This window comes from Lolium rigidum, chromosome 3, assembly GCF_022539505.1.
Source record: "Lolium rigidum isolate FL_2022 chromosome 3, APGP_CSIRO_Lrig_0.1, whole genome shotgun sequence".
NCBI lineage: Eukaryota > Viridiplantae > Streptophyta > Magnoliopsida > Poales > Poaceae > Lolium > Lolium rigidum.
The window spans coordinates 381953019-381967591 of record NC_061510.1 but is presented as its reverse complement, the minus strand read 5'-3'; the positions used below and the strand labels follow the sequence as shown (position 1 = coordinate 381967591).

The 14573-nt window shown below is 45.3% G+C and overlaps 1 protein-coding gene across 1 annotated transcript; it reads left to right on the top strand.

Annotated features, from left to right (window-relative positions):
- Nucleotides 1-12374: 12374 nt before the first annotated feature.
- On the top strand, nucleotides 12375-14246 carry LOC124700685 (30S ribosomal protein S9, chloroplastic-like). Its single transcript, XM_047232772.1, has 2 exons — nucleotides 12375-12764; nucleotides 13819-14246. Exons 1-2 carry the CDS (start codon nucleotides 12390-12392, stop codon nucleotides 14104-14106), a joined length of 663 nt encoding a protein of 220 aa, XP_047088728.1. The 5' UTR covers nucleotides 12375-12389; the 3' UTR covers nucleotides 14107-14246.
- Nucleotides 14247-14573: the final 327 nt, after the last annotated feature.

Below are 14573 nucleotides of genomic sequence, written 5' to 3'. Positions count from 1 at the left end.
AGATCTTCTTTTTCTTCAGCAGACGCTCCTTTCTCCACGATCTGAAAAGCTTGTTTTCCACGGGATGGAGAAGATACGTATTATCTTTCTTGATCATATATGTGTTAGCAAGACAGTTGTATGTAGCTCTATTCTCCTCGTACCATGGACCTCCCAGTAGCAAGTAACACGAAACCATCGGTACCGGTATAACATCACACAAAATCTCACAAGAAAATTTACCAACTGAAAACTGTACCGTAGTTTGGTGTGTGATGTTGAGCTTGTCGTGGAACCTCCGCAAGATATACGGTCGTGGATGTGGTGTTGTCAATAGCTCCAACTTCTCCACCATATCGATACCAACCGCATTGATCGAACTATCATGATCGATCGTTGTGGCGCAACCTCTCTCTCCCACTTTACAATAGGTATGAAAAAGATCAGAACCATAACCTTCCTCCTCCAATAAAAAGCCATCGGACAGCCGCCTACAGTAGCTCCTCCTTGGAGCAGATTCGCCCGTCATCTCCGCCATATCAGGAGACCGAGTTCAGAAGACTTCAGAAAGTACAGATTGACTAGCAGTATAAGTAGCAGTCGAACCCGCCTAGAAAAGAAATTCCAACTCACGGTCAATGCCAACCAAAACTGATACCACGTGCAGCCCAAATCAACTTGTACCAAAGTTTCCTTTGGCTACGTGAAGTAGTACTCTTCAGACTAGCTCTTCCAAAGTTTCAAGCAAAACAATCAACTTGCTAGATCCAGCAGAGCTTCCACAGCCAATAAAACAGCAGAACTGAGCGGTTGAATTGTTATTTTCCACCGAAGCCAGGCGCACAGCAGCAGTAAACTCAGATCGGAATCCAGCAGATTGGAAACAGATGGCGATCGAATCCACAACTCGGACAGACCAGAAACTACGGACGGAAACAAAACCCTTGGCGGCGAAAGTGCAGCTTCTCCACGATCCAGCAAAAATCTATCCCCTCCAATAGAACGTAAACAATAGATCGACAGAACCAGTGTGTTGGCGTGATGCCTCCGGCAGCAAATACTTCAGAAGATCCTCAACAAAAGAAACCAGTAGATCAAACTCAGCAGAACCAACAGATCAATCTCGGTAGGAAAATCACCATGAGCAACCCGACAAATCTGATACCAAGATGATATGGATCAACGTGATCCAAAGGGTTTTGGCCCAATCTTTCACGGCGATCAGTAGCAACAGTGATAAGTGGCGCGGCTTACGATCTAGACGATGCAAACTCACGCGAACAACAAGCAAACCCTTCTCGGCGAGAGGAATTACTTGGACGGTTCTAGCGAACCACGCAACAATTAGAAGCACGACGCCTCTAATCCAACGCAGGGGAACAACCTCGATGGGTCTGAACGGATACACACAGGGACTTTCACCCACGGCGCGATGGCCGAAACACAAACGTATTTTAACTCATAAAATTCAACCTAATTTTAGATCTTACCGATCTGGCTTTATATATTAGCCGACCTCCTAACATCACGCATTCATCAAAAAGGAAATAAAAACGAGAAGACACAATATATCCGGACTCTCCTAATTTAAATGCAATACGCCATCTTTTGCAATAATCTTTCGTAGGTGGACCCCATCCAATTGACTTCAACGAGAGCTGGTCACGTACACACATTCCTTTCCATAGTCGTTCCTTCGTTGGTAGGAATAAAAACAGAAAATCAATCTTGATTCGTTGCTTTTTAACCCAGCGATCTCGTGACTCCAAGGAACACATGCAGTAGTAGTATTTCAGGCAATCCCTTTGCAGCTTTCTAGCCTCACGTATATGCATATTTCTTTGTCCATCTCCACGTCTAGTGTAGCCAGCGAGATAAACAAGGAGACAAATCAATTGATCTCTTCTCATCCAACAAATACGTGTGCATGCTTGCCTTGTAATTTCGCATTGCTAAACCATCTGTACAATCAGCACACACGTACGTGATGTCAATCAAGGGTTCAATATTAACTAATGTGGTACGCTCCATATCAAAGGTGGACCCATATGTCGGTTGCAACGAAGGAGACCTGCCAGGAGAAGGATTTTTGATGAACAAGGCAAGAAGACGTCGATAAAGGAAAGATTAGACTAGATCTCAATGTAACCTAGTCGAGTTCGGACAGGATTTTCGGAACCTGGCCTATTATATAAAGGCTAGGAGAGGGCCTGTTGAACATCAGAACAACAATACGCAGAAACACCGCAACTTAGAGCATAAACCCTATAATCCTTGCCTCTCGGAGAGTCAACTATAGCACCCTATCGGCTACCCCATTGTAACCCGATATATTCGATAAATCAAGATCAAATAAGCAGGAAATAAGGGTTTACCTCATCGAGGGCCACGAACCTGGGTAAATCTCTCTCCCCGTTTGTTTGGTATACGATGTATCGTGCTATCTTGCAAAATTCCGTCAACCCTAAACCCCTCATGTTGGGCATTGCCGAGGAGCTCCCTCGTCAACCCTTAAGGCCAAAATAGTAATTTTTGGAATGTGACTTAGTCTTATGTGTGGAGAAACATCGGAAAGTAAGACTTGTTGGGGTCAACCGACTCCAATGAAATGCGATAGAGTTTTAATCTAACAATATAAATTAGTGTTCAACCCATATAATTGATGGGGTTCGTAGCATAGAAAACAAAAATTTTCTTACCGCAAGACGAATAAAACCAATAGATCTAATCTATGGAACACCCAAGATCTAATCTACAAGATCGAAGCAACGAGATGGAGATGAAACTAACCCTCGAAGATTCCAAGCCTACGAGATTAATCTCGTTGTTGGTGTAGACGATCGTCCCCGGTGCTGCAATCCGGCAGCACTTCCGTACTCGGTCGCGCGTACGGTGTCGATGAAGCTCCTTCCTCTCCCGTTCCAGCGGGCAGCGGAGGTGTGGTAGATCTCCTCCAAAGTCCAGCAGCACGACGGCGTGGTGGTGGAGGTGGAGGAAGAAAGCTGCGAGGGCTTCGCCTAAGCCGGAGCAGCGTATGGTGGAGGGAGAGGCGGCCAGAGGAGGAGGCAATCGGTGGGGGGTGTGGCCGGCCACCCCCTCCCCTCTTTATATAGGGGGCCAGCCGGCCAAGGTGGCCCCCCTTCCCATCTAGGGTTGGGGGGGGGGGCGGCGGCCAAGAGGGGGGAGAGGGCTTTCCCCTCCCCCAAGTTGATCCCCCCTGGAAAACCCTAGGGGGTTGGCCGGCCTGGGCCTTGGGGGCCATGTGCCCCTGGCCCATTAGGCCAGGGAGCATCCCCTCGGCCCATACTAGGCCTCCTAGGTCGTGGGCCCCATGGTGGACCCCACTAGAACCTTCTAGAACCTTCCAGTCAACCACCGGAAAAATCCCGAACATTTCCGAAACCCAGAAATCAACTTCCCTTATATGAATCTTATTCTCCGGACTATTCCGGACCTCCTCGTGACATCCTGGATCACATCCGAGACTCCGAACAAACTTCGTCTCCATACCATATTCAAATCTACTTATGCGACATCGAACCTTAAGCGCGTCACCCTACGGTTCGCGAACTATGCAGACATGGTCGAGACTCCTCTCCGAGCAATAACCAATAGCGGGATCTGAAGATCCATAATGGCTCCCACATATTCAACGATGACTTAGTGATCGATTGAACCATTTACATACGATGCCAATTCCCTTTGTCTCACGATATTTTACTTGTCCGAGGTTTGATCATCGGTATCTCCATACCTTGTTCAACCTCGTTACCGACAAGTACTCTTTACTCGTACCGCGGCATGTCATCTCTCATGATCCAATCATGTGCTTGCAAGCTATTCAGATGACATTCCACCGAGAGGGCCCAAAGTATATCTATCCGTCATCAGGATGGACAAATCCCACTATTGATCCATATGCCTCAACTCACACTTTCCAAATACTTAATCCCATCTTTATAACCACCCATTTACGCAATGGCGTTTGATGTAATCAAAGTACTCTTCCGGTGTAAGTGATTTATATGATCTCATGGTCAAAGGACTAAGACAACTATGTATCGAAAGCTTATAGCAAACTGAACTTAATGACTTGATCTTATGCTACGCTCATTTGGGTGTGTGTCCATTATATCATTCAACTAATGACATAACCTTGTTATTAATAACATCCAATGTTCATGATCACGAAACCATGATCATCCATTAATCAACAAGCTAGTTATACAAGAGGCTTACTAGGGACTCCTTGTTGTTTACATAACACACATGTATCAATGTTTCGGTTAATACAATTATAGCATGGTATGCAAACATTTATCATAAACACAAAGATATTATAATAACCAGTTTATTATTGCCTCTTGGGCATATCTCCAACAGTCTCCCACTTGCACTAGAGTCAATAATCTAGATTACATTGTAAGGTACCTAACACCCATGGCATTCTCGGTGTTGGTCATGCTTTGCCCTAGGGAGAGCTTTAGTCAACGGATCCGCAACATTCGGATCCGTGTGTACTTTGCAAATCTCTACTTCACCATCTTCGATGTACTCGCGAATCGAATGAAAACGCAGCTTGATATGCTTCAGCTTCTTGTGTGACCTTGGTTCCTTTGCATTGGCGATGGCACCCGTGTTGTCACAATAAATGACTAACGGGTCCAATGCACTAGGAACCACACCAAGCTCAACAATGAACCTCTTCATCCATACCGCTTTCGATGAAGCCTCCGAAGCCGCTATATATTCAGATTCTGTTGAAGATTTCGCCACCGTGCACTGCTTGGAACTGCTCCAGCTTACTGCCGCACCATTCAATATAAACACGTACCCAGACTGAGACTTAGAGTCATCAGGATCGGTGTTCCAACTTGCATCGGTGTAACTTGTTACAACGAGCTCTTGGTCACCGCCATAACAAAGAAACATATCCTTAGTCCTTTTCAAGTACTTCAGGATATTCTTGACCGCTGTCCCGGTGTTCCATTCCTGGATCACTTTGATATCTCGCTGGTCAAACTAACAGCATGTGCGATATCCGGTCTAGTACACAGCATGGCATACATGAGAGAGCCTACTGCCGAAGCATAGGGGATCTTGCTCATCCTCTCTCTTTCATCTGCCGTAGCCGGACCTTGAGTCTTACTCAAGACCTTACCTGGCAACATTGGCAAGAACCCTTTCTTGCTTTCATCCATTCTAAACTTCTTTAGAATCTTGTCCGAGTATGTACTTTGTGAAAGGCCTATTAGGCGTCTTGATCTATCTCTATAGATCTTGATGCCTAAAATGTACTGCTGCTTCACCAAGGTCTTTCATTGAAAAACACTTATTCAAATAACCTTTAACGTCTGCTTAATAGTTCTATATCATTCCCAATCAATAATATGTCATCTACATATAATATCAGGGAACGCTACTGAGCTCCCACTCACTTTCTTGTAAATACAGGCCTCACCATGAGTCCGTATAAAACCGAAGTCTTTGATCACTCTATCAAAGCGTAGATTCCAACTCCGGGATGCTTGCTTCAGTCCATAAATGGAACGCTGAAGTTTGCATACCTTGTCGACATTTTTAGGATCGACAAAACCTTTGGGTTGTACCATATACAACTCTTCCTCAATATCACCATTGAGGAATGCCGTTTTGACATCCATCTGCCAAATCTCATAATCGAAAAATGCAGCTATGGCTAACAAAATCCTCACAGACTTTAGCTTCGCTACAGGTGAGAAAGTCTCATCGTAGTCAACTCCTTGAATTTGTCGAAAACCCTTTGCGACAAGTCGAGCTTTATAGACAGTAATATTACCATCAGCATCTGTTTTTCTCTTGAAGATCCATTTATTCTCGACAGCCTTGCGGCTATCAGGTAAGTCTACCAAAGTCCATACTTTGTTATCATACATGGATCCCATTTCGGATTTCATGGCTTCTTGCCATTTGTTGGAATCAGGGCTCATCATCGCTTCTTCATACGTCGCAGGGTCCTCATCATTGTTGTCCACAATCATGACATTTAGACAGGGATCATACCAATCAGGAGTGGTACGTTCCCTCGTCGATCTGCGAGGTTCAGTAGCTTCCTCGTTCGAAGCTTCATGATCATCATCATTCGCTTCCTCTCCTATCGGTGCAGGCTGCGCAGGAACTTCTTCCGGCACTGCGCTACTCTGATCTATGAGAGAAGGTTCATTAACCTCGTCGAGTTCTACTTTTCTTCCAGTCACTTCTTTAGTGAGAAACTCCTTCTCAAGAAAGGATCCGTTCTTGGCAACAAAGATTTTGCCTTCGGATCTGTGATAGAAAGTATACCCAATAGTTTCTTTAGGGTATCCTATGAAGACGCATTTCTCCGCTTTGGGTTCTAGCTTGTCAGGTTGTAACTTCTTTACATAAGCTTCGCAACCCCAAACTTTAAGGAACGACAGCTTAGGTTTCTTCCCAAACCATAATTCATACGGTGTCGTTTCAACGGATTTAGATGGTGCCCTATTTAAAGTGAATGCGGCTGTCTCTAATGCATAACCCCAAAATGATAATGGCAAATCGGTAAGAGACATCATAGAACGAACCATATCTAAGAGAGTTCGATTACGACGTTCGGACACACCATTACGCTGTGGTGTTCCCGGCGGTGTCAACTGTGAAAGTATTCCGCATTTCTTTAAATGCATGCCAAACTCATAACTCGGATATTCGCCTCCGCGATCATAACGCAGAAACTTAATCTTCTTGTTACGTTGATTTTCTACTTCACTTTGGAATTCCTTGAACTTCTCGAAAGTCTCGGACTTATGTTTCATAAAGTAAATATACCCATATCTACTCAGATCATCCGTGAAAGTTAGAACATAACGATAACCACCGCGCGATGCTACACTCATCGGTCCGCACACATCGGTATGTATGATTTCCAATAAATCTGTAGCTCGCTCCATTGTACCAGAAAATGGAGTCTTAGTCATTTTTTCCATTAGACATGCTTCGCATCTGTCAAGTGACTCAAAGTCAAGTGACTCAAGAAGTCCATCGGAATGGAGTTTCTTCATGCGCTTCACTCCAATATGACCAAGACGACAGTGCCACATATAAGTAGAATTATCATTCAATTTAATTCGCTTAGCATCAATGTTATGAACATGTGTATCACTACTATCGAGATTTAACAAGAATAAACCATTCATCTCAGGTGCATGGCCATAAAAGATATTACTCATATAAATCGAACAACCATTATTCTCAGACTTAAACGAATAACCGTCTTGCATCAAACAAGATCCAGATATAATGTTCATGCTCAACGCAGGTACCAAATAACAATTATTAAGGTTTAAAACTAATCCCGAAGGTAGATGTAGAGGGAGCGTGCCGACGGCGATCACATCGACTTTGGATCCATTTCCAACGCGCATCGTCACCTCGTCCCTCGCCAGGCTTCGTTTATTCCGCAGTTCCTGTTTCGAGTTACAAATGTGAGCAACCGAACCGAGTATCAAATACCCAGGCACTACTACGAGAACCAGTAAGATAGACATCTATAACATGTATATCAAATATACCTTTCTTCTTGATGTTGCCGCTCTTCAGATCGGCCAAGTATTTGGAGCAATTACGCTTCCAGTGCCCCTTCCCCTGGCAGTGATAGCACACAGTATCAGGCTTAGGACCAGCCTTAGGCTTCTCAGGAGGCGCTGCAACTTTCTTGCCGCCCTTCTTGAAGTTGCCCTTGTTAGGCTTGCCCTGCTTCTTGAAACTGGTGGTCTTGTTGACCATCAACACTTGGTTCTCCTTCTTTATTTCTACTTCGGCAGACTTCAGCATGGAGAAGAGTTCAGGTAACTCTTTGTTCATGTTCTGCATGTTGTAGTTCATCACGAAGTTCTTGTAACTTGGTGGCGGTGATTGGAGGACACGATGAATACCCAACTTGTTAGGGATCATCATCCCCAAGTCATTGAGCTTCTTCGCATGCCCGGACATGACGAGCATGTGCTCACTAACGGAGCTGCCCTCTTCCATCATGCGGGTAAAGAACCGCTTCGAGGCCTCATAGCTCTCCACGGCCGCATGAGTCTCAAAGATAAGTTTGAGCTCACGCATCATCTCACAGGGGTCGTGGTGCTCAAAACGCTTTTGGAGCTCTGCCTCTAAGCTGCACAAGATGGCACACTGAACTTCGGAGTACCGAGTTGCCCGAGTCTCATAAACATTCTTTATGTCCTCGGACACTGCAGGAGGTGGTGGGGGACCTAGCGGTGCTTCGAGCACAAATTGCAGGTTTCCACCAGTGAGGAAAATCCTCACATGACGGAACCAGTCAGTGAAGTTGGTACCATTGCCCTTAAGCTTTTCTTTCTCTAGGAACTGGTTAAAATTGATGGAGGGGGCGCCATGATCTACAACATATTTGCAAAGAGTTTAGACTAAGTTTATGATAAATTGAGTTCAATTTTAATTCTGAAATTAACTAGGTGAACTCCCACTTAAAACAACATCCCTCGCATTGTCTTAGTGATTACACGAACCAAATCCACTACACCAAGTCCGATCTTCACGAGAAAAGATGTAGCTTCAAAGGCGAACACTCAAAGTGTTCATCATATCATTCATATGACTCATGCTCTACCTTTCGGTATCCCGTGTTCCGAGACCATGTCTGTACATGCTAGGCTCGTCAAGGCAACCTTAGTATCCGCGTGTGCAAATCTGGCTTGCACCCGTTGTATGCACATGTAGAGTCTATCACACCCGATCATCACGAGGTGCTTCGAAACGACAAGTCTTAGCAACGGTGCATACTAAGGATGAACACTTTATTATCTTGATATTTAGTGAGAGGGATCATCTTATAATGCTACCGTCGCGATCTAAGCAAAATAAGATGCATAAAAAGGATTAACATCACATGCAATTCATAATGTGTGATATGATATGGCCTTTCTTCTTGTGCTTTTGATCTCCATCTCCAAAGCACGGACATGATCTCCATCATCACCAGCATGGCGTCAAGGTCGATGGCGCCGCTTCATGGTTGTCCATCACTTATAGCTACTATGACAACTACTTGAAATAAAGCTATTACATGATGAATAGACACGCATGTCTTTAACAAAAATTAAAGACAACCATTAGGCTCTGCCGGTTGCCATAATACAATAATGAACATCTCATACATCAAATATAATCATCATCACATCATGGCCATATCACATCACCAAACCCCGCAAAAACAAGTTAGACGCCTCTAATTTGGTTTGCATATTTTACGTGGTTTAGGGTTTTCGAGTAAGATCCAATCTACCTACGAACATGAACCACAACGGTGATACTAGTGTTGACAATAGAAGTGTAAATTACAATCTTCACTATGGTGGGAGAGACAGACACCCGCAAAGCCACTTATGCAATACAAGTTGCATGTCAAGCGTGGAGCAAGTCTCATGAGACGCGGTCATGTAAAGTTAGCCCGGGCCGCTTCATCCCACCATCCCGCAAGAAGCAAAGTACACAAACTAAAGCAACAAAAGCATCACCGCCCACAAAACCATTGTGTTCTACTCGTGCAACGGATCTATGCATAGACATGGCTCGATACCACCGATGGGGTTCGTAGCATAGAAAACAAAAATTTTCTTACCGCAAGACGAATAAAACCAATAGATCTAATCTATGGAACACCCAAGATCTAATCTACAAGATCGAAGCAACGAGATGGAGATGAAACTAACCCTCGAAGATTCCAAGCCTACGAGATTAATCTCGTTGTTGGTGTAGACGATCGTCCCCGGTGCTGCAATCCGACAGCACTTCCGTACTCGGTCGCGCGTACGGTGTCGATGAAGCTCCTTCCTCTCCCGTTCCAGCGGGCAGCGGAGGTGTGGTAGATCTCCTCCAAAGTCCAGCAGCACGACGGCGTGGTGGTGGAGGTGGAGGAAGAAAACCGCAGGGCTTCGCCTAAGCCGGAGCAGGCGTATGGTGGAGGGAGAGGCGGCCGGAGGAGGAGGCAATCGGTGGGGGTGTGGCCGGCCACCCCTCCCCTCTTTATATAGGGGGCCAGCCGGCCAAGGTGGCCCCCCTTCCCATCTAGGGTTGGGGGCGGCGGCCAAGAGGGGGAGAGGGCTTTCCCTCCCCCAAGTTGATCCCCCTGGAAAACCCTAGGGGGTTGGCCGGCCTGGGCCTTGGGGCCATGTGCCCCTGGCCCATTAGGCCAGGGAGCATCCCCTCGGCCCATACTAGGCCTCCTAGGTCGTGGGCCCCATGGTGGACCCCACTAGAACCTTCCAGTCAACCACCGGAAAAATCCCGAACATTTCCGAAACCCAGAAATCAACTTCCCTTATATGAATCTTATTCTCCGGACTATTCCGGACCTCCTCGTGACATCCTGGATCACATCCGAGACTCCGAACAAACTTCGTCTCCATACCATATTCAAATCTACGTATGCGACATCGAACCTTAAGCGCGTCACCCTACGGTTCGCGAACTATGCGTACATGGTCGAGACTCCTCTCCGAGCAATAACCAATAGCGGGATCCGGAGATCCATAATGGCTCCCACATATTCAACGATGACTTAGTGATCGATTGAACCATTTACATACGATGCCAATTCCCTTTGTCTCACGATATTTTACTTGTCCGAGGTTTGATCATCGGTATCTCCATACCTTGTTCAACCTCGTTACCGACAAGTACTCTTTACTCGTACCGCGGCATGTCATCTCTCATGATCCAATCATGTGCTTGCAAGCTATTCAGATGACATTCCACCGAGAGGGCCCAGAGTATATCTATCCGTCATCAGGATGGACAAATCCCACTATTGATCCATATGCCTCAACTCACACTTTCCAAATACTTAATCCCATCTTTATAACCACCCATTTACGCAATGGCGTTTGATGTAATCAAAGTACTCTTCCGGTGTAAGTGATTTATATGATCTCATGGTCAAAGGACTAAGACAACTATGTATCGAAAGCTTATAGCAAACTGAACTTAATGACTTGATCTTATGCTACGCTCATTTGGGTGTGTGTCCATTATATCATTCAACTAATGACATAACCTTGTTATTAATAACATCCAATGTTCATGATCACGAAACCATGATCATCCATTAATCAACAAGCTAGTTATACAAGAGGCTTACTAGGGACTCCTTGTTGTTTACATAACACACATGTATCAATGTTTCGGTTAATACAATTATAGCATGGTATGCAAACATTTATCATAAACACAAAGATATTATAATAACCAGTTTATTATTGCCTCTTGGGCATATCTCCAACAATAATATGTGAAGATGACCCCCGAGAGGGTTTGCTTGGTTAATCCACTACCAAGTGGATTGCAGTGGATTGGAGAGAATTTGAGTGAGAGGAGATTTAGCCCCCTCAATTCATGTAAAACATGTGCAATCCTCATGAAAACGAACAAGTCATGATGATTTTCGCTAGCTACACATTTGCCAATTGGATCATTAGAGAATTGAAACTCTCCTAGACCACTTCAAAGCTTCCTCCTCCTACATTGAAAGATTTGAGTGTTTTGATACTTCTCCACAAGATTTAGCCCCCCCCCCCTTGAGTATAATTCTAGTGAGCGTGCGAGTGAATACATACACATGGGGAGACAATAGGCTATGTAGTTTTTAGTAGATGACCAAAGCTACCCTTGTAGGAGAGAGAAAGCAAGGATACAAGGAGAATTGTTGGTTTAGTTGTCCATGATGAAGTAGTAGGAGGATATGGTGTGGACTAGTCCACTCATCCCTCCACCATCTTACGTTCTTTCCTTTGGGCCTTAAGCGTTGACTTCCTATTTGTATGTCTATAACTTGTGGACATTTCTTGACTTTGACAATTTGTCTTACTATATGATAAACAAGACTAGACAAGATAGAATCTAGAACAGCTAATAGGATTAGCTATTGCCACAACATTTATTTTTGAACCAATTTGCCTTTTTAGTGAAAATATATGTTATAGATTGAAGTCCTACACGGTTCCTCCGGTCCTATCATAATATCGGGGGATTCACAACGAAATTGTAGTCACCACCATGTGAATCAACTACAATCACGAGCTTCTTAGCTTCCCCTTTTGTACGGTTACTGATTTGGCGGATATGGTGTTTTGTGGAATAAAGTTGATCTAGGTTCATGTCATGGTTCAGCTGCCCCAACCTACTTCACGGTGCTAATGGTTGTTACGACTCCTTGTTTTATCTTGAGCGTTGATTCCCAATCTACCGCTGGAGACGCGCCGTTGTAAAGGACTCGACGAAACTCAACCGGCTCGGCCTTCACTCTGCACTTGCAGAGCCAAAGCTTATCCCCGCTCGGCCGCGGCCTATCCACCCCGCACGCCACAGAAGCAGGTCCGCCCGCAGCCATGGCGCTCTCCGTCTCCTCCCTGGCCTCGACCTTCTCCCAGCTCGCCCTCCCCTCCACCTCCGCTCCCCACCCGCCCCCGCTCCTCCGCCTCCTCCCCTCCCCGCGCCGCGCGGCCCGCCTCGTCCTCCTCTCCGCCGCCGCGGCCGACGCCCCGGAGCCCGCCGCCGACGAGGGGCCCGAGGAGGTGCTGGCGGTCGAGGCGGAGGAGGACGCGCTCGTCGGTCTCGCCCTGCGCAAGTACGTCAAGCAGCGCCTCCCGGGGGGCTTCGCCGCGCAGCGGATCACCGCCACCGGCCGCCGCAAGACCGCGTCCGCCCGCGTCGTCCTCCAGGAGGGCTCCGGCAAGGTCTTCATCAACTTCCGCGACGCCAAGGTTGTTATCTCCCGCCTCGGTTCGATAAATGCACGTCCACTGCTGCAACATTTTGTGACTCTAAATGTGGCAACTCGCATCGCAGTAGAATTGGCTATGCTTTGAATGCTGGAAGGGGTTTGAAAATGCTTGTTGCCAATTCTCGTTAGTAAGCATGTCTGTTTCCCATTTCTAATGTAGTAATTGACCCTAGTCATGCACTCGTATTTACAGTAGTCAAGTAGTTGAGTACTGAGTACAAGAGCATAGGTTGCATAAGAGTTTTCTTGCTTCCAGATTCTAGTTTTTCAGGTGCTAATTGGTTTGGGAATGTCCACATTCTCGAGTATACAACGATGCAATTTTGTCATAACTATTAGGCTAATCAATTCCTCCTTGTGTATTTAGTTTACAGTAATGTATGGCCATACAATACTCTTTAGTGCAAATTGGCGCTTGGATGGCCGGTCGTAAGACATATCAAAGGAGAAAAACTACTTTTCAGATGTCAAATCAGGAGGAAAATGTGACGAGGATACTTAACTAGGTCAATAAATTAGCATAGTCGGTGATTGCCACTTGGAAGACTGAGAAGGTCTGGCAAATGTATGCATAGTAAAAGGAGCGCTCTTTATTCAACACGATTAGGATAGCTATAATTTAAATGCCACTTCTATCCTGCTTATAAGCTTTTCTGTGATCACCAACAAGGCAACAATGCATGTCTTATATGGCTTCTGGCAGGGCAATGCTTAAGGTTTAGATTCTAGATAGCGAGCCTTTTTTTTATTTTCTCAAGGATCAAATATGATCATGATATGGACACAGGTTCACTTCTCAAATTTCCTGAATAAACAACATCTTCATTTAAGGTTAAAAACTCTAGCAACAAATGGTTTCAGTTGCATACCAAATGATTGAATCATGCTGAAACAGTTCTATTCTTAGCTTGTAGGCACCGCCTTTATTTTGTATACCTGAAGGCACACTTTTCCTTGTGTACCTGCAGGTGCACATGAAAATCGTATTTGATTAATATTTGGTACTATGTACTTATACACTCGAAAATGTGCAGGAGTATTTGCAAGGAAACCCGATGTGGATGGAGTATTGCAAGGTCCCCCTGGCGACTCTAGGGTTTGAGAACAACTACGACGTCTTCGTGAAAGTTCAGGGAGGCGGGCTGTCAGGCCAGGCCCAGGCAATCTGCCTCGGCGTGGCGCGCGCGTTGCTGAAGATCAGCCCTGCCAACAGAGTCCCTCTGAGGTCAGAAGGCTTGTTGACCAGAGACACTCGTATTGTGGAAAGGAAGAAGGCGGGTCTTAGGAAGGCGCGCAAGCGCCCCCAGTTCTCCAAGCGTTAAGGAGCCGGATACTTCATTGTTCTTAGAGTTGTTTCATTGTCGTTTTCCCCACTTGAAAAAAGCCATCATATGTCATTGTTCTGTGCCAGACGCCACAGATTTGTAATATTCGTTTTCTGAAAGCAATTTTCTCAAGGTTACAGATGATGGTTTACTTACAATCACTGCCACAAGCCTGTCGTCGTTGCTCAAACTCGAATCATGGCTTCTTATTGAGAGACCGTATATCAACAGAACTGTAGTTATCTCCGAGTCAATATTCAGGGTGATGCTTGATGTTTGTTGATCTGATGGAGATTGAAAGGTGAACAAGTAACATCGTCTTCTCTTCTCTATAGTTCGTTGGATTCTGATGTCTTGCAGTTCAAATGATATAATAAAAATCCAATATCAAAAATATATGAAATAAGCTATGCAGAATTTTTTTAGTTTCGAAAATCTGCTCACTTTTTTTTAGTTCAGAAAAT